The sequence below is a fragment of the Erithacus rubecula genome, assembly GCF_903797595.1.
Source record: "Erithacus rubecula genome assembly, chromosome: 2".
Classification (NCBI taxonomy): domain Eukaryota; kingdom Metazoa; phylum Chordata; class Aves; order Passeriformes; family Muscicapidae; genus Erithacus; species Erithacus rubecula.
The window spans coordinates 39,745,550-39,772,535 of record NC_136685.1 but is presented as its reverse complement, the minus strand read 5'-3'; the positions used below and the strand labels follow the sequence as shown (position 1 = coordinate 39,772,535).

At 35.2% G+C, this 26,986-nt stretch overlaps 1 protein-coding gene across 2 annotated transcripts in view; it reads left to right on the top strand.

Annotated features, from left to right (window-relative positions):
• Positions 1–26,986, top strand: part of ASCC3 (activating signal cointegrator 1 complex subunit 3) — a 249,066-nt gene that overhangs the window by 4,639 nt on the left and 217,441 nt on the right. For both annotated transcript variants that reach the window (XM_079327712.1, XM_079327713.1), the window contains exons 2-4: positions 8,610–8,753; positions 9,439–9,589; positions 12,443–13,026. In XM_079327712.1, coding sequence (XP_079183838.1) covers positions 8,664–8,753; positions 9,439–9,589; positions 12,443–13,026 — 825 coding nt within the window. In that variant the 5' untranslated portion in view covers positions 8,610–8,663. The remainder of the gene's footprint in view (positions 1–8,609; positions 8,754–9,438; positions 9,590–12,442; positions 13,027–26,986) is intronic.

Sequence of the window (26,986 nt, the reverse complement as noted above, 5' to 3'; positions counted from 1 at the left end):
AGTACTCATAATAATTGTTCAAAGGCTTTTAAGGGTTCAATGGGAGATTATTGTGTAATATGTATGTATGTATGTATTAGCTTACAGTACAATTTTCTAAAATATGTTTTAAGAAATTGTACATACATTCTAGCAGAATATGACTATGACTTAGGAAATGCAGCCATTAAAAAATGTACAGCTGGAAAAATCCTGTTTTAACCTCCTCAAATCACTAGAGACATAATGGGGCTATTTTCCTTTTTATTATAACTGCCAAGAATAATATTGTGCCTCAATTTATGTTCCCCTCATTTTCTTATGTAATAAGCAGACATGTTTGCAAGCTTTGAAAAGACAGTTTGGGATTTCCTCACTGTAGAAAATTGTACAACTGTCTTTCTCAAAATGTCTTCTTGCATATATGACCAGCATTATAGACAGACAGCCCAGGACAGATCAGCAGCATTTATTTCTAATTTGCACTTGTAACATTGCAGCACTACCTTTTTTTTTTTCCCCTTCTAATTCTAAACTGCAGTAATGATAAAATATCAGTTAGAAAGCTGTTACTTGCTAGTCATCAAATAGCTGATGTGCTGTGTTTGAAGGGCCTGTGTGGCATGTGAGCTCTGAAGAGAAGACAAGTGATCCTGCCTTTAATAATATTATTTTATGTGGCCATGTATCTATCCAATAGTTGAGTGTCACTTAAATGTATTTTTAATAAACTTTTTTTTTCTTTGTAGAAGAGCCTCTTCTGCCTTGAAGTAGGCATGTTTTCAAACTGTATGTGTATATTTATAATGCAAGGCAGACCTTGATGTTATTTTTTTGCTTAAATTTTTAGGTTGAAATTGTGACTTTTTTCACCCCTATATCCTACCAATGTTAAGTAATATTTAAGATAAATCAGCTGGACAATGGTACAATGGTCTGGCTTGGGATAGCTTATTGTGTGTCTGTTTTAACTTTCTTTACAGCTCTCTTTGTCAGGCAGGAGGTAGTATTCCCTCCAGTCAGTAGGGGAAAGTCCTGAAGGGAAAGGCATCCCCAAAGGGTGTCATGATTTAGACTGAAAAGCTTCTCTTGATAGGTTGATTTTTAGGACTCTCTATGCATCTTCACTACATTTCAATATTTGACATTAGGTTGGTGAGCTGTCTTGCTAATGTGCCTCTTTCTGCTTTCCTGATAGGAAATATAAACTTCTAACTTTTTAACCACTAAGATGGACTGAACCTTCAGTGTGCTGTGACAAGAATCCAATAAGGATAAAAGGACTGCTAGAGCATGAGTGGTCCATTTATATGGATATACCTTTGGAAAAGTTTTTATATAGGCTGACAGAGACATTTAAGAGTGTTACAAAGACTGAGGGGTAGTATAGTGTATTCAGAATTAAAACACTTTTTAGAAGAATTATGGATAAATACACAGCTTTCAGGTTCCAGTTGTTGTGTATTATTGGAAAGATACTAATTAGAGAGTTTTCTGCAAGCACTGTCATGACTTTCTTACTCCTTACCTCCTCAAAAATTATGACAGGTATCAACAACTTACTGAATGATGGAAAAAGCATAAAGGACGTATTTTAGAAAATACTACAAACATTATATAAAAATTAAATGACCACAAATTCAAATACTGCAAAACATAACAAACACTTAAAATTGCACAATACACTTCCATTATTTTAATTGAATTGATGCATTTGTGTCGACAATGATATCTGGTTCTTATTTTATGTGATGAGTCATTTTCTGCGTATTTCTCTATTATATACTGCAACCACTGGTAAAAAGTCTGACTCAAAAGCTGCTGGGAATAAGATGACTTTATTTATAGCTAATATTTTGGTAAACCTTTCATTTAGTGATAGCCAAAGTTGGCAAGAATCTGTGTTTCTTTTGAAGACCATTTCATACTTTTAGTACATGACAAATTAATTTTCTTGTCTATTACTAGAAAGGGTGTAGAATCTACAGTTTGTTTCTTAACTCATCTGGAGCTTTGCATATTTCTGTTCTGAAAAATAATTCTGTAGTTCAGGTGCTTGAAGGTTTTCTGTTTTAGATTGCCAGCATTACTATTATTATTATCAGTTGTATTGATAAAATTGCTTAACACAAAAAAAAAATAAATTCTCTAAATAAGAAATCCTGCTTCAAAGAATAATTCCATAAGTGTTTTCATAGAATTAAATGTAAATCTTGGCATAAGTTGTACTGTGCTTACACAGCTACTGTGCGTTGTCTGCAAGATACAAAGATTTTATTAGCCATAATTAATTACTAAAGAAATCCTCAAGAAGGAATCTCGATGTTTGGCAAGGCAGTTACTTTCAGAACTGACATCCTGTCTTTGCAGTATGTAGTATGAACATTTCTAATGACTTTGCAGTAAAGAAAGCGAATGACTTAGTGGTTAATAAGAAGTAAGACAGCAATCCTAGTCATACTTCCTCTTTGTTTTGATTTGAGTAATAAGGTACAGGCAGGGTCTTAAGGATTAGTGTACTTGGTTTAGTCTTTTATTTTATTGCATTTGAGATCCTTTGTAAATACTGAAATGGGTTATGTTTTTCTCAAAAGGAATGTTTAGTGTTTCCTTAAAAAACATATGGGAGAATGTTTCAGATACAAAATGATCCAGTTCCCACCTTGAGGCTTATTGAAACTTTATTTTGGAGGAAATCAGCGTTAAGTATGAAGGATAATTATTGTGTTGAGTGGCTAATAAGCATTCCAGTTATTTAGAACTGGGGGATAATACAGTATTTGATGCATTTGTTTAGTTGTCTATAAATACGGTAAGTGATTTGAGTGCTTGAACACATCCCTGCGAGGCTTAAAAATCTCACAGAGCTGGTTACACCTTGTAATGGCCAGTAGTTCACACTGAGGGCTTTATCCTTGTATGCACTTGCTGTTCACTACAGGAGCATGTTACAGAGACTTTTTTACTACCATCTGAACAAGTCCTCCAGCATGCTCTTAGCCCAGCAGTTATGCTGTTGTGTATTATACATGTATTATTATAGCACTTACATTTGCTGAAGTGCATCCCACATCCTCTCAGCCGTCCTCAGTGAGATGCAATATATGTTACTTAGCTGTCATTAACTCAAAGCTTTTTCTTTCTCTCACTTACCTATTTTTTTTCCCACTCTCTCCATCCTTTGAACACCTACATCCCTATTTACCTTCTAAACATCTCTTCCTTCAGTGACAAGCCTTTCTGGAATAGAGTAAGGTGAAACTCCAGAGGTTGTTTTCAACCTCTGTTGATGGCACAGTGTGTAACAGAGTCACAAAGAGGCCCCTATTAAATGTAAGGCAAAACTAAACAAACAACACCTCCACCTGTCCCTGTCTAGTATTTGTGACTTATGCCTAGTGTTTAAATGAACATAAATGTTACATATGCTGAAGTTGGAAATTAGCTTATAGTACATCTTCATATGTAAGGCAAGTCTCAAAGTTTCTGTTGCTTGGGATACAGTTTGTCTGTCACTGCAGGGAACTTAAAAGTTAAGGTGATGAAGTGTAAAAAATACAGATGTTTTTCACTTGAACAACTGAATTACATTTTATGTTCTTGGAAAAAGAAGATGAGTTCTTCTGAAGAAAGGGTTGTTTTAATTTTTTTTCCTTTTTATCAACAGCAATTCTTAGTAACTATCTCAAAATACATCTGAAATGAACACATTATTGAGCCAAGCCACATGTTTGGCATCGTCCCAGAACAGTATCAGGCATAATCACAGGAAATGCTTCTCCAGCTGATGCAAGCAGGCACAGTGATAGGCAGCTGGTGTTTAATTGCATGTGCATGGCTAAGATTATGAAAAATTGTGGAAAGGGTTAATACTGTATTGAATGGGTCACTTTTAATTCCATTATTCAATTTTCTAGGGTTTTTTGTTTGATTAGTGACTTCTGTAAGTAAGGTGCTGGAATTGTCTCTTATGTGAATGATGGCACACAGAGGCAGTGTCATGCCTTCTTGTTATGCTGAGGCACTTGTTTGAATTTTGGTATTCACTGAGGTGAATGTTGTGTGACAGGAAGCCACTGTTTCTTCCTGAGTACATATTCCTTAATCTTGCTGTTGCCCTTTTAAAGATTGACACAGTCTTGACTAGAGATCAGCAATATTTGACCCAGACAACTTGAGAGAATGCCAGGGTGATGTCTGGGCCTTTTGTAGAAACTGAGACGTCTGAAAGTGTACAGTTGTTACTACATCAGACAGCACTGTTTGTAAAGGTCCAAGATACAAAGTCAGAAAATACTATTGTTTTAGTGTCATGCTTTTGCCTGTCATTTCAAGTTAATGTCCCCGACATTATTAAACCATTATCCCTGGCTAACAGCTTTGGTGTTAGGTGGGTATTTGTTTGCATCAAACATGCTTGGATAAGAAATTGTATTGACTCTTATAAAAATGTTCTCAGAGGTCCAAAATAGCTTTTTTATCTAATGATTTCATTTTTTTCTTTAGTGTTTTCTTTGAAATATTTTTCCTTTGATGTGTATGATGTAGAAAGGATGTATACTGAGTAGAATGTGTTGTTTGAGTTTTTGTAAATATTGAGTCTTACTTGTAAATAAAATATCAAGTTTACCTTTGTGTTAATGAAGCTGTTGTAGTTAATTGTAGCCATTCTAAAATGTGTTCATATCAGTAAAAATTAATGTTTGGGGATTTATTTTTAGTCTTCTTACACAGTAGTGTAAAGTAAAATATTGTATGTGTTGATAAATGGTCTCACTGTTTGAATTATATGTTTAAAATGTTAAAAAAGTTACTTTACAGTCCCTTTAGCTTTTGAGTAGCCTTGTGGGTGGGATATCTTTTGCCCTTTTAGTTTCTTTTTCATTTGAAGTGTTTCCACTTTCTCAAGTGAAAGAGAAAATGCAGTTTGAAATACTTTGTGGTGAATAGCAACCTGCTATTCACTGGCAATGTCTAAAGCTTCTTTTTCTTATAATGTTCTTTGTTTAGATCAGTTACTAGTAATAACTTCTTTAGGTTTTATAAATTGCAAGTTTACATAGACAGGAAGAAACTTGTTAATAGTTGGAAGAATTACAGGTAATATACGCAAAATCTGGGAACATGGCTTAATATTCCTTCAATCCTTTAAACAATATCACTGCTGTGAAGTCTTAAAGGACAAATAAAAAGTAAAATATTATAGACTACAGAAGCTGGTACTTTAGGATCACATAACTGTGGATTTTACCTGTGATTTTTAGCTGTGTTAGTGCTATGTTGTTCCATTCCTTGTAAGGAAAGAAGTATTTCTGTTCAATTTAAACATTGCATACTAGATCTGAGCATTCACCTTCTCTTAGCCCTACTGGGCAGCTGGTTTGATCTGTTAGAGAGCGCAGGAATTCAGTACATTTGAAAAGAATGTGTCTTTTACAGTAATCTCTGTAATATTTCAGCAAAGAAGAGAAAGAAACTGTTCTGCTATTTGCCTGTATAGAAACATAGGAAGGCCAGGAGTTGGAGGAAAACCTAAGTAGCTGGTGAATATATGAAGTGGAAAACTTCTCTAGTCGTTTCTGTTATCTGTGTGGTATTACTAGAATTTTTTTTAATGTTTCACTTTAAAAATCTGCTGTGATTATGATTTATGCTTACTTTCAGACAATAAACTTTGGATTGTTCCTTATCTGAACTCTGAGTATAATCTGTCTTTATGTTTTACTTTCTCCTATAAAGTTTCAGTGTTAAAATCACACTTATTCTTAAAAGAAGTAAAATAGACTTTTAGAAAGCAAAAAAAATTGCATTCTCTCATCTTCACAGAGATTTAGAAGGGTGGATATTGCTCTTTCTGCTTTACGAACAGGCTTGGTGGAAAGTTAAGTGTTTCTTAAAAGAGGCAGGAAATCTGAGATAGTTCAGGGAATCATTAGCAGGATGCACCCAAAATGTCCTTACTTGATTGGGGGTGGGGGAGGAGAAGAAATATTTTTACCATGTAAAGTCCCACTGATATGAAGGTTAAATTCCCATTCCATTTGTCCCATGGAAATTATTTAAAATAGTACCTTTCTCATACTTTTCTTTATGGAGAATGGGCAGAAGGATGGCAAAAGTTCATCATCTGTACGTGGGCCCTGGTAAAGAGGATTTAATCACCACTGCCTTTTAGGCATTGTTCCCAAACTAGCAGATCTTAGCAGGATCATTTGGTAGTTTAGATGTTTTAGATCCACCTGTGGGCAAACACATACATTTCTCTCAAGCCAGAAGGCATTGTTACCCTTATGATGGCTGTGGAAAGACAAGGAGTAGCTGATCCACTCTAACAGCAGTGTGATGCAGGCAGGTATCTACATGAGGAGGCTTTGTGTGAAGGCAGGTAAGGTATTTTTTAAAAAATATATAAATTTACACTGCGTCTTGTAGAGCCACATGATTTTTGATTTAGTGTTAACAGTGGAGTAATAATTGCACCCATCCCCTGCATTCTGTTTACTAGCTGTTGTTGTTTTCGTGTGGTGCTTGCTGAGAGTGGGTGTCATGTACCAGAAGCAAAGGGGGTGTGTGAAGTTTGACTATAAAGGAGTTGTCTCTTGTGTGACTGCTCTGCCAAACCAGCCCCTTCAGACACCTGCACGTTCTGAAAGCACGCAGGCAAGCGTGGAGCAGCATTTGCTAGTACAAGGTTAGAGTTGCAGGGCTGGATTTGGCTCTTTGGCCATGCCTGTGTTCAGGACAGTGTGCCTTTACTGGTTTTCTGGTGTTTCAGGTTTTCTGTTTCAGAAGCTGCTTCTTATAAAGGAATTGAATAAAGGAGAAAGAAATATGTGTCTAAAATTCAGTTTCCTAATGAATGAGCCTGCTGGAGATGCTTTGAAAATAAGTGTGTGTGTGAAAAGTGAACTTTTTATAAGTATGTTCTAACTTTTATAAATTGCTGTGCATGGTATTTCAGAAAGGACAATTAAAGTAATATTACAGTTATGTAATTACTTTTCTTTAAAAAGGCACATAATGCTACAGAAAGAGCCATTTGAATGTAGGTGTAAAATAAATAGGTAAAATGGACCCAATAGCTCTAATAGCTAATGGCAGTTTTGTCATTAGAACAGTGTGAGAGTGATGTACCCTCAAAGTCTGGACACATTACTTCCCTTCTAATAACGGTGGCTATAATGTTCACAGACTATTTTCACTAGGAGCTATGCTGGTATGAATTACATGTCATATATTCACTGAATATATCAAAAAAGCTGCAGTGATGTTTGCCTCTGTCTGCTTCTAGGCTTGAACACATGCTCTCTGTGCCCTTCACAGTTAAAGGTTTTGTATTTCCAAATTTTGTAGTTTCATTGTTATAACATTTGTCTCCAAAATATCAGCTCTTGTAAAGTCATTCTCAAAAAGCATCTTAATGCAAGGTGGGAAAGCAATCAGACCTGACAATCAGTGATATTTCTCTGTTTGTGACTGGAACGCTGCATCTGGATTGCTTTTGTACTGTTTTGCAAAGCGGATAACTAAAATACAAATGCAGTCATTAAATAAGGGAAAACGTTAAGGATAATTAGATGAAAGCAGAGAATTCTGTACTGTATGACTGAGGGGGAAGTAATTTTATTAACTCTGTAACAAGTTCTTTAAATTCTGGATGGACGTTGTTCTTCAGGCATGCTAAGAATGATGCAGATCATTAGGTTTGTAATGGTATCCTTAATTGTTTCAAAAATAATCTAAATCTGTATCTTATCTGCAACCATCAGAAACTGTAGCTGTGTGTTAGGGTTCATTAAACAATTCAGCTGTGGGCACCTTTTAAAATTAAATAACTTTGAGAATAATTTCAGTAAAAGGCTTGGAAGAAGTACAATTTCAGATGAAGAACAGCTGTGTTTTGGTGCATAGATATGAGCCTGTTCCACAGAGGAAATAAGACTTCACGGAAATAAGGTGTAGCTCTGAAGAGAGTCCTGCTCTTAAGTGTGTGTGCACTCCCAATTATGAAATGAAAACATCCCGAAGCATAGTGTTTTCAGTTTTCTGGTAGCCTTTTTTATTCCCTTTTTCTCTTATAATACTTCAGTGCTGTGTCTTTGACAATCTTTATTTCCTGCCATAATTTTCTTTCCCTGTTTTGCTGGTTAAAAATGGCTAAGCACTTGTCAAGAAAGATGCCTCTCTGCATCAGTGCCAGAGGCTGTTAATGACCTGAAAGCTCCCAGCATGGGCTGGCTCAGAGGAAATCTTCCGGTAGGTTGTAATCACTTACTGCTATTGGGAGCTAAAGTTCAGTTACATAGATTTCACTATAATGCTCAGTGTTAGGAGTGCTAAAGAAATAATTGCCACTTTGCCTCATTGATGGTAACTTTTATTTAGGGAGGAGAGAAAAGAACCACCTGCTGAGTGACCTCTGCCTGTTACCATTTCTTGCCTCTGCTCTGTGCCTTTCACCTCCCCTTTGTTGAATTTCGATTATCATTATTTTAAGAGTTCTTTTTTTAACTGGCTTAATTGAAGTTCCAGCCAAATGCTGCCAGCTCAGAAAGGTCTTTCAAGTTCATGATGCGAGTTTGTATTTATAACATTAATAAAGCCATGTTATTTGTTTTGTTCTCTTCTAGGTACTTGAACTGGGATTTGATTTCTCATCCTATGGATCACTGAATGAGTAACAGATGGCCTTGCCTCGTCTTACAGGCGCTTTACGCTCCTTTTCAAATGTCACTAAACATGAGGATTACAGTGAAGAATTAGCTGACTTAACGGTAAGGCCTTTTTTTCTTTTAGCATAGCTCTAGCAAGAATAATTTGCTTTCTTCATTTGCATTGCTATTTTATAAGAGTAGGCAAGCAAGAATAAAGTTTCCTGTACATTCCTTCACAGTGTCCTCACCCAAAATCAAATTTGCTGTAGCTTTGGGATTTATGCTTAGCCCTTAAAATAATGATGTGCAATATGGAAAAGCTTGCTTGGTTGTGTTAATTTGCTTTTCAAGAAGTTAGGCAAGGCTGTTGTGCTTTTAAGTCTGAGCTTTTGTAGAGCTGAGAATCCAACATTTCCCTTCTAATGTTAAGTTCACTTGAATTTAGGTACTCCTTTTGCTTCCCATGAAATAATACATTAAAGGATAGATGTCTTGTGGGAACCTGTGAAATGAGTTTGGAATCTTGGGAACTGTAAATCTCTTGAAGTTGCAGGAGTTTGGCTTTGTAGAGAATTTTGCTCTGGAAAGAGTAAAGTAGTAAGAGAAGTGTGTGTGCTTTCGTGTATCCTTCTTTCATACGCTCAGGAAAGAGTCTAAAGATCAGGTAAAAGGAAAAGTGCTTGCAGTCAGTACTTTATACTAAATGCAATTGGAAGGAACTGTTTTTATTTGGTGTTTAATTTTAAAGGAACCCCATAAATTAACTTGAAATAAATTAAAAAACCCAAATATTTTGCATTTTCAGACTAAAAGATCAAAACTACATGCCCAGTTGCTGAAGTCTGATCTTACTTGGAAGAAGATAATAAAGTTTGTTGATGACAATCTGGACCAAAAAGAATACCAAACTGTAAATAGTGATTTGAAAACTATCCTACAAGCTGCAAAACAAATAGGTATGTTTTCATTCTCTAGTAATCTGATAATACATTGGATTATTTGAGGGTGGGAGCAGGTTCAAATTGCTTTTTGCCTGCATACTTTAACTGGTAAAATTTTGGTTCTATCTTGATGACAGTTTTGCCCTGAAATATCTTAAACTCCATTTAATCTGATGCCTATATGCACAATTAAGTCTTCTGTTTTATTTTAAGATTGCATTGTTATATGGGTATTCTTTTTGATAGCATTGTTTTGTAGAGTGTGGTATGGTTTGTGATTGACAGTTATTAAGTAAAACCAACTGTTTCTTTCAGAATAGCAATACTCTAAGAAAAGAACAATCCTGATGTTGTCTGCTTTAATTCCACATAATTGGTATTAATGAAAACTTGGACTGCTGTGCAGGCAGATAAAAATGTAAGAAATATAGGAAGTGTTTGGTATTGAGGAGAGAAATAAAAATATATTTCACTCATCTGGAATTAAACTTTTAATACTGAAATACATTATGGCAAAGAACGTGTGAAAACTTAGTTTTGATTGGAAATGTAGTTTTTGATTGACAGACTAAATCTAATAGAGATTTTGCTTTTAGCAAAATTTAACTTCGTCAGCTCATAAACTGAGTGCATGGCTCAAGCTCTTGCTGTCACATCTAAAGATTTTTTATTTCAATCTCATAGGTATATTTCCTCCTTTTCTGATTGTTTTTCAAATATCTTGAATAGAACAATTAGTGAAAAGACAGAGAGAATTAATAAAAATAAATATATTTGCCTGATTTTGGTACTACAGACCAGAAATCTTTATTACAATATAAATGTTAACCTGCCACACTTATATTTCTATTTCTCAACCTTTTTTTTTGGAAATGCTTAGTAAATTGAGAGAAAAACAAATGTCTAAACACAGGCTTTCAAAAAAGTCTAGGCAAGTTATTCATGTCCAACATATGGTGGTAGTCAATTGTGCTGTACAGTTGAAGAAGATGCCTGTTAAAGCTATTAATGGTTGTAAATTGTTAATGCTTTCTTGAGTCACCAGAAGTCTGTTTTTTGAGTACTTCTCAAATCACTGACAAAAGGTTTTATACTCTGGTTAGTACTGCTATTAGAGTTTTAGCCCCCTCGGGCTGGAAATTAAGCATGTGGCTGCTGTCTTTCTGAGACAGACCTCTGGGAAGAGCCACTTCTCTGCCCTTACCCAGGTACCTCTCCTTCAGTGCACAGATTTCCGTGGCACTTGCAGCACAGAAGGCTTGAAGGAAAGTCCTGCAAGATGGGATTGAGTTTGTACAAATTGTCAGTCCATAGAGTTAGTAGAAGGTGCAATCTGTATTGATAATAGATATTGATTGAGGAAGCTGTTTTGAATATCCACTGTGTATAGTTTGGTCACAAGAGGTACTGGCCTAAAATGTGTGGCTGGCAAACAAAAGAAAAAAACAAAAAGAGTAGCTTCTAGTAGTGCATTTCTTGCCATCTTGTCTGGCTTATTTTGTTGAGAGGGAAAGAATAGTATTTTTTCAAGAGATGCTTTCATAAATAGGATATGTCAATAATAAAGGAGAAATACCTCATAGTAAGCCTAAGAGATTATTCTCAAATCCTTCAATTTCTGTTTCAGTTTAGTACTCTTTACTTCTCTTCTGAGACAAGTGATTTTAAATAATAATATGTATTTGCATGTTAGGAATATATGAGTGAGCTTTATGCATAGATACTAGATGTAAGGGGGTTTTTTGTGCTTCTTATATAGCTAATGCTAAAACAGAGGGGCTGAACCACCTTTTTCCTCTGAGACCTATTTACATATCTATTGTATATGTGTGTATCTTTGTCATGTCTCTTGTACCATATGCAGGTATCTAATTATCTTGTAAATATCAACTCCAATCCTCTCTTTGAACTTTTCAGCTTTTCAAAATGCACCACAGGAAGATTCAAACTAAATACCTAATTTGTAGCCACTGCCATTTATTTATATGTTACACTGCTAGCTACTCAACCTTGTTCCATCTCTTATGCTAGAATTTGTTTGCTCTTTCCTGTAAGAAAGACATTGGGGGAAAAAAAAAACTTGCTTTTTCTAGTGTTAAACCTAATCCAAGTGATATCAAGTCCCAAGTAAAAAAAATTTGTAAATTGTCCTCATTTGAAATGAACAAAAGCCCCAGTATGCTGGTTGGTTTTATTTAGGTTAGGCTTGGTGACTTTTAAAATTTTGTAGGATTTACCTACTGGTTCATCACATGGAGTTTTCCTTATATTTTCCTTTACTACCTTTGCGAATATTTGTGTAAGAAGTACATTCATGTATTTATCTAATATATTGTTTATTTGTATATTATGATATTTTGTAGATAGAAATCTAAATTCATACATTTATTTGCTTTAAATTTTTTGAGCAGTTTTTCTAACTTAACACATACTCAGAAGTAATTCTCCTGGGAATTAAAGAATTCAGTAATTCCCAGCTGAGTTCTGTAGATTTATTCTGTTATGAATATTCAGATTAGGCAGTGAATAAATAGTGAGACAAAGTGGAAATTTGTTAACATTAAATAGCTTAAAAATATACAATTGTGAGTTTAAGACTTCTGACAAGTTTTTTTCTCTAGCTCAGAAAGATAAGAAAGCATTGGTGATTCTTACTATAAATTTTTAGTATGTAGAAGGATAATGAAGACATGCTTTATTGTCATATGCCTTTTATAATTCATTATCTTGCAACAATTCTTATTTGTGGTCTTCTTTTGATATGTCTTCTGATGAGACTTGTGGCAAGAATTTGAATACAGTTACATTAGAGGTAACGAAACACTCTTGTTATTACACATATTAAGTTATGTTTGGTTTTGTTAACAGTTGGAGCTGAAAATGGACAAGAAGCGATTGAAAGTGGAGCTGTTTTTCTTTTCAAGACCTTTCGTGGGAAAGAATGTGTTGGCCATGATGAGACAAAGGTGATCAAGCAGATGTTTGGGCCATTTCCATCATCGTCCGCTACTGCAGCTTGTGATGCCACGTTTCGGATTGCTTCTCACTTCACTGAAGAACAGCTTAGAGCCCTCATACAGTTGGATGAAGAGCAAAATGGTGATAACAGAGTGTTGTTTGGTAAAAATATAGTATTTTCATTTGACATGCATGATTTGGATCACTCTGGAGAGCTGCCTGTGAATGGTGAGACTGATGCGCAGAAAAATATAAGCTTAGATTATAACAAATTTTTGAATAACCAGCTGAATCACTTACAGAACTACTGTGATGAGAAATCTAATATCAAATCTTTGGGAAAAGTAGATGATTCTTTTTTATGGTGTGAAGTTGGAAAGTACCTGAAGGAATCTCAAGGAGGTAACCCTGGAGGACCAACAACAGAAGACCTCTGCTGCACTTTGTATGAGATCCTTGCTTCTACCAAAAGTGCCGATGAACTTCAAAATGAGGTACACTAGCACTTTAACCATACTGCATATATTTGAGTGCTACAGAAATGTACAATAATTTCAGATTAGTTTATGCCCAGCGTTTATCCAACTCTGCTTTTTTTTGTCTTGAGAAAAATATCATGGTAGCATCATCATTTATGAGGTAGAGGAAGGATACAACATCAGTTTTATATGTATAATCTCTTTCCCCCATGAGGGACAGGATTTTTTTTGTGGGCATTTGCTCAGCATCTCCATTCTTTCTTTTTAAGCAGAGCCCAACTTAAGCTGTCTGTAAAACTGTGAGGAACTTGAAAAGATAAGCTGAACTTTCTTGGGCAGGTTTTGTATCCAGTTTCAGAGCCTTCCTGCTGCTGGAAGGCTGAGCAGGTGCTGCTACTTTAAAATTTTGTCATAATGACATCTGTTTCTTTCTGTGAGGAAAGGGGGTGGCTGGGTTTGTTACAAGAAGGGCAGAGAAAATGTGAGGGAGAGGGAACAGTTGCTGGAGTTGAAAGATAAACATAGTACTAGAAAGGAGAAAAAGGGCAATTAAAAGCTGGAGAAGATGTTTTCCAGGTGTGTGCACACAAGATGATTGAATTAATCTAGGCAAGGGAGAATCAGTTTTGGAAGGGGTAGGGGAACAATTCCTGAAATTTGGTACTTTGTTTTTCCTCTGCACTTTTCTGTTATGTTTACTTTATTTTTCCTAACTTGCCCGCTTTCCTTTTCTGAAAACATCCAGTATTTAAATTCTCAAACTGACTTTTCAGAAAGACTCTGAATTTGAAAATTTGCTGTCAAAATGCAACTGATAGTAGAAATAGACAATCTTGTGAAAGAAAATATAGTGAAAGTTTTCAGGAAATTTGCCACTGCAGTTGCAGACTCTGTTCTTCTTAAAAAAACCAGAATATGATAGAGAAGATAGAGAGTAGTGATAGAGGTGATAAAGATAGAGAAATGTACTTAATTTTAGGTTTAGGTAACTATGTATGGATATCTGAAGTGTAATGGTATAGTTGCTGAAGCCATATTGTTTTCTTGGTAATCTGTGGACCACATTTTGGCTGTCCTTTGAGCTTTCTGGACATGTATATTTTCTTACAGATCCTGAATACAAATGAAAATTGATCTAATTTCTTCTGCAATGAAATATATTTGAAAAATACCCTAATACATGTTTGCAAACAATTTCATACTTTGGGTGGTGATATTCAGGGAAGACATGTGAAAGTGATAGACTGAACTGGTCTTGGATGAGAAGACTCAATAAAAAACTTTCATGTCAAATGAATCACAGAAAAAACATATTTGTCTAAGGGACCTAAAGTTTATTAATTGTACAGAGATAAAGATTTCAATTTTTTTTATTAAGATCAGTGACTGAAGACGTTTCCAATATCTCTTTTGGGTGTGCAGAAATAATTCCATACTTCTTCATAATGCCTACTTAACCTGAGTTTAACTTGTAAAATGTTAAAGGAAAAATTCTGAACCTGTGTCTTGACACAAGACGAAATAACTGGTTTTGCTGCAAATTTATGATCATAATGGATTGCTAAATCAGTTGGCAGAAAGTTCAAGCTACCAGTTTTTATGTAGGTCACCAAGAAAGACTTCCTTCCCATTAGTTCCTGGAACAAAGAATTCTTGGCAAAATTTCTGATTTGATGGCTTTACAGAAGTTTTAATTTGATAGTGTGAAAAAATTGTTTGCCAGTGAACTGAAAACTAACTTAGCAAGAATAGTTTCTTTCATTTGCATCACTAGAGAGGAAAAAGATTTCTTCCATGAAGTGTCTGAAAACTGCATCTTATTTTTGATTTTTAAAAACTCCTAGTAATATAAAGATTTCCACATTATCATTATTTTGGCCCCTTTGTTGCCTTTCCTTGCAACAGTCTTATTTCATTGTTCATTGCACAATATGGGTGTGAAGGAGGGAGTACAACAAATTTGAACCTGACCACCTTTTGCTAAAAGCTAGCTGGCATTTGTATTGTACTCTCTGTAGGCATAGTCATGACTTGAAATTTCTTCTGGGCTTTGGATTTTACTATCACTGAGGGATTTTTTTTTTTTTTTTTCTTATTGCAGCAATTTTGTTGTTGCCATCATTAAGAGCAGATGGTTCTTTCAAAGCTGAAGATAACGCATTTCTAGAACTGGTCAAAGGCTTGCCATGAGATGGTATAACAAGTTGATTGATCATGTGTACTGAACATTTTATATTTTTTGGTGGAATACAGGCTAAAGTGTGTGTGAGCTACAAAATAATTTTTTTCTTCATAAACAACAACAACAACAAAAAACAAACAAAAAAAAAAAAAGAAAAACAAAACAAAAAACCCCAGAAACAAACACAAAAAACCCACTACTGATAGGAAGGGATAATTCTTCATAATCAAAAATCCTGATCTATATACCACATTTTTATGTTAAAAAACAGGAAGATACCTGTTTGTTATTATATACTGATTATTATATGTTGTTTATTATTAAAAAAGGAATGCACATGATTGTGGTGAGGATACTGGTGTGTGGACTTCTGTAAGACAGTTTCATTTGATCCTTAAGCAGATTTTATTCATTTACCAGATCGCATTAAGAATATGAGCGGTTTAGGTAATTTATGGGCTGGCATCCTGTTTTGGGGTTTTTTTGTAATGTGTGTATAGGCATAATATACACTATGTAGGATTTTGTCTACTTATTGAGCTCTACAAGGAATTGAAAGTAGTTGCTTTCTCCAGCAGCATGTAGTTTATGTTTAAAGTGGTTGGTGAGGTAGAAGAAATATTTTGTTCTTTGTTTTCACTATTTAAGAACATTCCACTCTTCCTTTGGGACAGTTTGTTTATCTGGCATATCAATGGTGACTCTTAATTAGAGGAAAATTGATTGTTATGATTGGAGTGATATGGGAGTTATAACTTATTTTCTAAGTGTTTGGGACATGTGCTTTTCATTGGGGACATAAAGTCCAGTAAAGCTAAATGACAGCTTCACACTTTCCACAGTGTGACAGGTTTTGTTGATGGGCATATGTATTTTGTTGATGGTAATAATGCAGTAACAACATCATTATTTAAGAAAAAGAAGAAGAAAGCAATAGCCAACTACAGAGTAACTGTTGTGGTTTTTTATTTTTATATTTGATTAAAACTTTGTATTCATAACTTTGCATTCCTCAATTTGATCTCTCAGTTTCTAGTATATGATAAATAAGGACTGGAGCCATTTGAGAGCATTTTAGCAGCTTTGCCATCTAGCACCTCCCAGGGTAACTAGGAAAATATTGGAAGAGTTTAGTCCCTCTGATGAGACCATCCTGTTCTTAGAGGACATGTGTCTTTCTTTTGTGAACTCTTGTCTAGTTTATCTGCAAATTTTTTCTGATTTTTTTTTTTGGAAATACCTGTCTTTATTTTTACACTAAGGCAAAAGTACATTATCCCTTTATCAAACAAAACAGGAAGGTATTTCCTGTAGAGATAAAATAACTAGGGGAAAAAAGGAGATGCAATCAGAATTGTGTTAAGATCTTATTAATACAGCATCTATTATGAAAAATTCTGCATTTGATTCTTCTTGGGACAAGGCAAGAACTTTGCCCAAATAAAATTGAGAATATTAATGTCATTTAGCAAATTGGATAATGTTTCCCAGAAAAAAAAATCTCTTTAAATGTTGTATAAATTACTAGAAGAATACTAGGCTAAGATATAAAACAACAGAATTGTTTCAAAAAAAACTACATTTTAAACAGTAGTTTGAGTATTATATAATAGTCAATGTATTTACTTATCTCTATATATGGTACACTTAATTGCCCACTTAAAAGCCCAGGCACAAGGCTTCTTTTGTCTGCTTTATGGTTGTGACTGTTTCCAGCTCTCTGCATTAAAAGGTTAGCATATGCACATACTATGGCATCCAGGGCTTCTATCAGTAAATGCAATCCAGCTGCATTCCAAACTGTCTTGGTGTGAAGCAAACATTGGTTTTTTGTTTCATTCCTAAAAATAATTCAGTATTAATCACTCCTATCAAAAATGTGAGATATGTTTTCTTTGTTGTCATAAGCACCTGAGAATAGTCAGGTAGTAAAAACTAAAGTAAGAGGCCAAAAGGTAGTCATGTGGAATTTGAAGGTTCTCAGTGCTTCCTACAAGGCTGAAAAATATTAATTTCGACTCAAAGTAGACCTGGAATCAGAAAAGTACCAGATGTGGAATATGAGTTTTATATGAAAAAAAAGAGGTCATGAGCTGGGCAGCACATCTTCCTGTATGTATTCCTTATTAGTTCAATCCAGTAATATGCTCTTAATTAGAGCTAAAAGGTTATTGCTTTATTGCTGAAATTGAGTGCTTTTCATACATATTTCAGAATGGAAGTTAATAGATTATTTTGTTTTTTCATTAAATAGGTTTTTTTTTCAGTGTGGTGTTTGTGTGCCTCTGATTGCTTGATGTAGCAACAGACTTAGACAGTTTCCCCCAGTTTCTTCCAAGTGGAGCCCTGTTGTCTCTCAGGCTTCTTGCCTGTAAGTTTTCTTTAGCTGCATTTGTCACTGGTAGCAAGACAAGGATGTTTTTTTCTCCACATGAGTTCAGTGACATTGCTTCTGTTGCCTTACCTTAATCCCACCACAAGTATCTGCCAGTATGCTTTGTTGGTTGAACCTGTAGATCCTCATGGGATCAAGAACAAGGGGAGTTTAACTAATTTGTCAATTCAGTGAGCTGGCAGGAAGCTCCTCGGTGTCTGCCATCAGCCTTTTTGCAAAAGTGCAGGAGAGTAAAGGAAAGAAAAATCTGTTTAAACTTTCACAGAATCCAAAAGGCATCTTATCTCTCTGTGATACAGTATCTTAAACTGAGGAAGACTCATTAACAAAAGAATGTGGGAAAATTGTCCCAACTTCTTCCCTGAGGACTGCTCCAGAGTATTCTCACCTGGGTGTTTAAAAAGAACCCTTGTTTTCTGATTTTTTACTTTATTTAGGGCTGGTTTTATGATCACTTTTCCTGTGCTGTGGTACAATTGTCCTTTCATTTTTTTTTCAAAGCAGTTTTAAAAATGAGCACCAAAGAACTGTGCTTATAACTTGCTTTCTAGATTATGCTATGCCTTTTAAACACTGCTTTTCCTTTCATTTGCCCTTCAGACAGTTCCTTGACAACTTTTAATTCCTCAATTAATGCTCATCTTCACAAGTTTAACAAGTCCTCGTGGAAAATTGCAATGTTTTAAGTGAAGTCCAGATGTGAAACAACTGCTATTTATTAATTTTCTGTAATGAAGTGCTAGACCAAATGATGTATCATGACTATGCCCATGCCCATGCTATGCCATTTGCCAGTTACCTGTATGTCTTTTTGATTCTTTCCCAAATATATCCCTTTAACTTATCTTCAATCGTATGTATATTTTCTTATACACTGTCTTATTGCCCTTGTAGATGTGTGATCCCTGGCTGACAATTTCATGTCAATTTCTGAAGATTTATGAAAGATTACATTGCACTCAAGCTGTGTTAACAGTGAACTCTGAATTTGGTTCCTAGCTTCAGTGCGATCATTTTTATATCCATGATCTTTTCTCTTTATCCTTATATCCAAAATAGTATTTTAACTGTAGAAAAATTTAATTTTAATTTTAAAATTGAACCAAATTAAAGTATTGTTAGTAACTTTGAAGAGTCAAAATTTTCCTTTTGGAAGGGAAACTTCTATGGCAGTAAGGGACCTAGAGAGTCAAGTCAGCTGGTCCATGGAAGTCAAAATGGAGAATATGCCTGGACACCTGCAAAGGAAAATACACTGAAATTATTTCCTGCTGTAGAAACATGAGCCAATAAATAGATTCATAGAACACTATGTTGGAATGACTGATTTTTTTCTCATTGTGAAAAATCTTCTTGAGTTCAATAAAAATCTTTCCAGCATTAAATTGTACCTATTGCCCTGTCCTTTCCATGGGAATCCTTCTAAATGGGATTCTTGCATCTTCTGTGCAAGGCACCCTTTAAGTGCTAGAACACAGTGATGAGATCTCCCCTAAGCCTTCATTTCCCAAGGCTGTGCCAACCATCACTCAGCATTTCCTCACATGGCAGGGTTCCCAGTCCTTGGATCGTATTTGTGGCCTTTCTCCTGACTTTCTACAGTCTGCCCACATCTTTTTAATATAGAAGGGACCAAACCTGACTGTGTTCTAGGTGTGGCCTGGCAAGCCCTGAGTAGAGTGGGAAATTGACTTCATTTTCTGTGCTCGTAATGCCCTTGTGATGCCACCCATGATCCTGTTGGCTTCTTTGCCCCAGCACCACAATGTTCACTCATTGAGCCTGTTGTTCACCTGAACCCCCAGCTCCACTTCTACAGGTCTGCTCCCCAGATGGAGATCCCAGCCTGTGCTGCACTCCTGGACTATACTTGTCCCTGTTGAACTTAATAAGATTCTTGGATTTCAGTGTGTTTTTTGATACTTGAAAGCTAAGTTGCATTTCTTAAACTATATATCCTTCATCCTGCAGCAATGATACTCTGCTTTTAAAAATTCTTCTTGTCTAAACCAAAACAATAACAGATTTTGCAATAGAAGTAGCAACCTTCCACTGCAGCTTGCAAGTCATAGGGCACATCAATCACAGTAAATTGGGACTGGTCAGTATTGTTAGGTCTGATCAGAATGGCACCCAAAGAGCTTGACAGATAATGGATAATATTTTATGGCTCTTCAGGTACAGTTAACCATTTTTTTCCAAAAAGCTTTTTATCTTTAAATATTAAGTAGTATATTACTCTAAAAAGCGATGGATTTATAAAGGTGATAACACCCCTTAAATTTTCATGCATAATGTTCACTGTTATGTTTGCTGGATATTTTGCAGGAGAAACTCTAATTGGTGTTTCACAGTGCTTGCAAGGAAAATTGTATGTTGTAAGGCTGGGTAAATACCACCTTCCCCTGTCATGATTGTCTTTCAAAAAGTCACACAGTTCTTAGACTACCATCACTTTATCTGATGCTTATTTGAACAATACACATACACACCCTGAATATGAAAAAGTTTTAATTAAAAAAGTGCTGAAGTTTCATTTCACATGGTAGTCTGATCATGACAAAATGTGTGTCTGACTGACTTTAATCAGTACTTGCCTCTCAACCTGGAGAATATGTGGATTTCCATATCTTTTACTTTATTTTTGATAGTATTTTATTCAGAGGTATGCTTGGTTCAGTTTGCTTATGAAATGGAGAACAAACACAAAGCAAAAGCTATGAAAACTGTCTATAGTTAAAACTTTAATATTAGACTTCCTTAATCAACATCATACTCTTATGCTTGGGCAATTGAGCAGTAATAAAATCTGAAAGGTGTAGAGTGGTGTTCAGTGTGGCCATACTGGACTGAGGCCAGCAAAGGGCCACGAGGATGATGAAGGACTGGAGCATCTGACATACAAGAAGAGACTGAGGGTGCTGGGGTTGCTCAGGCTGGAGAAGGGAAGTCATGAGAATCCAATCAGACCTGGCGGTGAGGGCATGGTGAAATTGGAGCCAAACTTCTCTTGGTGATACCAGATGGCAGGACTAGAGACAATGGACAGAAATTGCATTACAGTATATTCTATGAAAATGTAAACATTTTTGTCAGGATGGTCAGACACAGGAGCTCAAGAGGTTGTGGAAACTCCAACCCAGGAGACTAGATCATTTCCAGAGATTTCTTCTAACTTCAGCCATTCTGCCATTTCAAATGATAAAATAGAGGTAATTGAAGAAAATGTGTATGTTATATTTATACCTAAAAAAATTGTATGTTATATTTACACCTAATTCCATATTAAGTCTTCATTTTCCCTGATTAATTTAATACCAAAAAATCAATCCCTTACCCTAATATGTTTGAGTTTGTTTAAATTAAAAGCTTCTTGTTTTGTAACAAGTTTGCTATTAGTAGAATCTCATTATAAGCAAGTGGAGTGTGCCTCTTTAAGTACTTGCATTTTAACCTTATGCGAAACTTAATTAATGAATTATTGTATACAGAAAATAAATAGTCCTTGTGTTGCAAGTAATCTCAATTAGGTTTTAAACTGACCTCAATTTCAGATGTGTTAATTTGGTTTCCTAAATTAAGTATCTATCTAAATAACAGACGTTTGTTGTCCAGAAAAATAATTCATTTAGTTTCTTGCATTAAGCAAGAATCTGTAATGGTCATTATTCTTATAAGAGAAAATTACATAAAGTCTTAATTCATGTGACTAAATTTCTAATACCCTTTAAAAGCCTGACATTATTTATGTGAATAATATTAAGGTTTTTTTCTATGTGTAAGCTAAGACAAATGAAAGACTCTGAGATGACATTAAATACAGTTCAATAAGAAAGAGTGTATTTTAGAGCTCATAAGGCATACCAGCCACAAAACAATTTTTTAATTCCTACAGACTGCACACATTTATTCACCCCTTCAGGTAAATAAATTGAAGAGCTTATAGGATATTGCACAACATCACAAGCATTTTGTTTTAGAATAAAACTTGGGAATTGTATGTAGATTTTATTTCCTGCTAGTGGCTTAGGGGGGGTTGTCAGTAGCAAACACTGCAGACCCTGTTCTCTCTTTACATCTTGTTCATTGCTTTCCAGTGTAACATTTGCACATAAAAACTTTATGTTTTAACTATTAGTATCCAAAAATCTGATGACCTGAGAAATACTTAGCTTGCATTTCTTAACCTGTATTCAATTAAATAATTCTCAGGTCTGTATTGAGAGTGATTCCCTCAGCAGTCTGAATATGTAATTTATATTACGAGCTCCAAGCTCTTCACAGTTCACCTTACAGCATGGACTGTGAAAAGTACTTCAGCATTTCAGCTTTTTTGCAGACGAGTTTTTTCTTCAGGTACTAGTTTTGAGATCATTCATCTGACATGCTGTGCAGACTCCAAGAGAAGGGCTTTCAAGAAGCAGGTTTCACTGTCTGTGCACAATGCAATTGGCTCTGACTAAATATTTGCTTGATACTATTACTTGGCTCAGAGGGCAAGTGGAGCTTGTTTGCATATTCTGTGTAGCCATTTCCCTAGTTACAAGCTGACCTTCACCGTCGGAAAAGTGCAGTGTGCAGGTGTGAAAGTAGATGTTTACTTTGCTTTTCTTAAGCAAAATAGGACCTGAAGTGTCAGCTTCATGCTGCTTTGTAGTATGCTACATTTTGGACTCTGCAAAGGCTTGGCTCCTCCAAATGTTCTGATGTTGGAAACTCAGTTTTACCTGTCAGTAGCTCAGCACATCAGTGTAATAGTGTATGTTTCATTGCTCCCAGAGGGTTATCTGTTCCCTGTCAAAGCCAAAGCTTGGCTTTTCTGCTGCTCTTCTCTTCAGGCACAGGACTCCCAGTCACAGCTTCTCTAACTCATCTGGAGCAGAACCAAAAGTGCTCTGAGACCCCAGCACAAGGCTGCTATTTTCCCTGCACAGTTTTCTTTAAGTCACTATTAGGGGAAGAAACTCAGCTTTGATGTCAAAATGCAATTTGGCAGAACTTGAGGACAATATAAGTCGAGTTAATACATAATTTTTTTTGAAAATTTAGTGGGAAACACCGTCTGAAATAGAATAAATAGCATTATGTTCTGAAGCATAAATAAATAGTACATTTGTTAGGAAATGAAAAAATTAAATTGGCCAGAAACTGAAGTCAGTGGTGAAATGGCTGATGTGATTGTCCAAAGTGTAAGAAATAGGAAAATTTAATCTAATTTAAAATAATAATTATTTGCATATAAGAGCAAAGGCAAAACCCCTGGGATAAAATACGGGCATCATTAAAATCAGTTGGAGATTTTTTCCTTGATTTCAGAAGGTGTTTTTGTTTACTACTTGTACTAGTCTGTGCTTATTTTTAACTTATTTTACAGAGGTGATTTCTGAACCTAGCTGGTGTTATACACCCACAGCCAACAAAATAGCACTGTTACAAAATAGGGTTACACTAACATGTGTTTCTACATTGCTTGGGAAAATTTTGCCACTTAGAAGATGTTATGGTGCTAGGGCATTTTTATGAGACTTTCCCACAGAGGAAACTAGGTGTCTGGTTACACACTGACTGTTTAGTTAAGATGGTAAAGAGTAGTTAATCTGCTGAATTTTACACTGTTAATAAAAAAGTCTTGAAAAACTGGTATAAGCAGATGTAGTAATGACAACATAAACAATTTAATAAACACTGAATACTCATGTGAACAGAGAACAGACATGCAGCAAGTTTTTTCTTCAAAAGGCAAAATAGTTTTGGGGAGTTTGTAAAAAATCTTTGCCTTTGGAGCATGAAATTTTTTTTAAATGAGATATCAAATTTATTAAGGAAATACAAAAGTTGTTATGAAAGAGCTTTCAAATATGAATCAATACAGGAAAGAACTTGGATATTTGATATTAAACTAAGCGTCTCACGTGTGTATTTCTGTCATGGTGCAGAAGTTCTCTAGGCCTCTAAACTTAACATGTTATTGCTGTGCTCAAGCTAGGCATGAGTCTGCAGGAGTGCAACAAAAGCATTCCGTGCTTCAGAATCCGGTATTAATTGTACTATTACTTCTATTAAATACAGTACAAATGCTGCATATTGTATAGATAGTTGTATATTATTTTCTTGTATTACTCAGCAATGCTTATTGAAGACCTTCATTTGTGATTATTTATTTGAGGACACTTTCTGTAAGAATGGCAAAAAATTGTGGTACTTGATTTTGTCATGTAGAAGTCATGATTATACCTTTCTGTACTCATGATGAGTTCATTAGAGGACAAAACAAAACTGTGGAAATGAGCTGAGTAGAATTTGCAAGTGGAATTCTAGAATGAGGAGTCTACTGACACTCCTTGCTCTAAGTAAAAAAATTAAATGTTAAATAGATTGACATGCTTCTTAAATTGTCATTCTTCAAAAAAATGCTGATGCTGAAAACATAAAAATATTCATCCAGCTATGTAGATACTTATATTAAAAGCCTCCAAAAATGAGAAGAACATTTTTTTGTGACAGAACATATTTTAAAGACATCAGCATTTTTATGTTTATGTCGCATTGTAAAGACTTTAAAGGTCTTCATTGTAAGCACTGCCAGATACTTTCAGTGTTACAACTACATTTTTCAGTTGATCTTAAGTGAAGAATGTGTTAATATAGAATGCTTACTGATGGAGAAGGCAGTTTCAGGAGATGACTTCATCTTTACTGTATATAGAAGGTGCTGTAATAATTGGAAAAGGGTTCACAGGAGGTCCATCATATGCGAAATAAAGCATGGAAAACTGAGGAAATGTGAAATAAAGCATAGAAATAAAGCATGGAAAACTGAGGAAATGTGAAATAAAGCATAGAAATAAAGCATGGAAAACTGAGGAAATGTGAAATAAAGCATGGAAATAAAGCATGTGAAATAAAGCATGGAAAACTGAGGCAATGAAATATATTAAAAAAAAAAAAAAATTGCCAGTCTGCTTTGATGCAAAGAAGTAGCAGTAATACAAACATATTTAGTGTAGGAGGAGTGCGTCAATGGACTGTGGCTTGCAGGAAAAGGCACTCAGAAGGAGGGAGGAAGGGAGAAATAGACTGGCAGCATAAAACAAAGGTTCATGAATACTGTCTGTTGTCTTAGCAAGGAGCAATCTCACCAAGATTTTCAGTTAACAGGAGGTGGTTCCCAGTTCTAGCCCAACTATTGCAGTAACCAAAAAAAATGCATGAGAATCAACTCTCAGAACTGTTAAGCACAGAGCAATTGTCTACTTGTGAGATGTCCTTCCAGATGCTGTAAGATACCTGAATGCTCCATTTGGACATGGCTGTTCGGTTGCTGGTAAGGACTTTAAGCAGCCACTGAGAATCAGAAGTTTATTTTTCAATAAATATTTGTCAGTTTTATGTAGGCCATGGCTAGACTACTACTTTTAGCAGTGGAAATTTCCATAAGTTATATTGGCATGTCCCTGTATCTATTACATGCTTTCTGTCACTGGGTACCTTTGTTTTTGCAGTATTGAACGAAGTCTAAAGTGATAGTTAAAATGTTATCTAAGAATCATATAAGGCACTTAGAAAGTTATAAATGGCTTATTTTTGGAAAGAAGTGGAAGTACATATTTGAGTTAGAGAGATGTTCATCATTTGCTACTGGAGAAGAACCCTTTAGCCAGCCCTTACTGTGGCTGTTACTAATCGTGATCGTAAAGTTAGCTATAAGTTTAAGAAACTTATCTAGGATCCTTTTCTGAATGATTACAAGTGGTTATGAATCTCCAGCTGAAGTATCAGAGATAAGATACTTATGAAAAAACATTGAAGGATTATATGCAGTAGCTTTTTTAAAGTATCAGAAACATAATGAACGAAAGGAAGTGCTCATAGCCAAAGGAATTTTTAGAATAGTATTTTAAAATACTTTCTATTCTGTCATGATTTGTCTATATTTTTCCTGAGCTCATCCAGAATTTTATCTCCAAACCTCTCTGAAAGCAATGTGCCTTCTCTTTTGTCTTTGGACCATTTTGATTTTTGCCAAGGCACATTCCTGAGGTCAGACTAAATTTCTGTTGCAATTGTATTCCTTTTATATAACTGTTTACTATGTTTGTCTCTTAGTAACTCTTCACACACAAGTTTACAATAGAAAATGATACATAGTAGAAAATTCAAGCTGTTCTTCTAATTATTTCTTAGTCAAAATCAATGAGGAAGTGGAATAGCTCTTGTTGTGAGGCTCCTTTGAGAGAACATTTCCAAAAGCTACAGTTTAACATTCATTTTGACTTAAAACCAGCTAATTTAAATGTTCATTGCTATGTATATGCAACACCACATGAAAACTTTGCATATGAGAATATATTGATGTACCTTAATCTCCATTTTTCCTAATGTACCATGAAAATATGACATTAGCTTTTAGTTTTGTGTGTGTGTACCCTTGCATGACATATGATATTTTTATGTCAAAGCAACTTGTCTCATAAAACATGTTTGATTTTAAGTGTCAAAGTGGCACTTCCTTTTGTTCAGTATAATGACTTTCTAGCCCTAACAAATTAACATATCACAAAGCTTATTCCCCATTGCCTCGTTCATAAAAGCAGTATCCATTTAGGGAAAGTACAGGTATATGTGGATCACCCCTGTGGTGTTTTATCTTTATCTTATCATCAAAGCTTCTAACTTGGCATGAGACTGGCTTTTCAAGCTCCTGTTTTCTTTGTAATTTTATTAAAATTACCAGGAGTTTTATATTCAGACAATAGAAAGCTTGGGTCTCATTATTCTTGACCATAGAGCTTATCTGCTCCCCTTTCATGTAGAGAAAATAATCCTTATTTTGGATACATTTTGCCTCTTTTTCAGTTGTGGACTTCATTTTTTTTAAATCCAGAAGTATACAGCTTTGTTGTTGTCCAAGGACTGTTGAAACCCCACAGACGATAGGAAACTTTTTCTTTTCATGAAAACAGAACCATGCTGTCTCCCTTCATAAAAAACCCAATTGAATGGCATTTGAGTGCTTTTTTTTAGGGATGGAACTTAAGAAATGATGAAAGAGCCACAGAGAGAGCCAAGAAATGGTAGGCTTAATCCTGGTACTGAGAGCTGTTCACTGTCCTTCCTGTCAATAACGTTTCCTCTTTCCTGTCAATTTTCTACTTCAGTTTTGTACTGAGAGAAAGCATGTTTTATCTTTGAGCCAGTATGAGGCTTGATCTATTAATGATACCTTTTGAATCAGTTTCAATATATTATTAAACTTAATGAGATCTTTTTTTAGAGAAAGCCAGTCTGTAGCTGGTGGAACTTTTCCCTTTTTATTTTCTTTGATCCTGAGTTCTTCTCACATGCACACAGAGACATAAGGAAATATGAGTTCTGCAAGAAATGCAGTCAGATGGCAC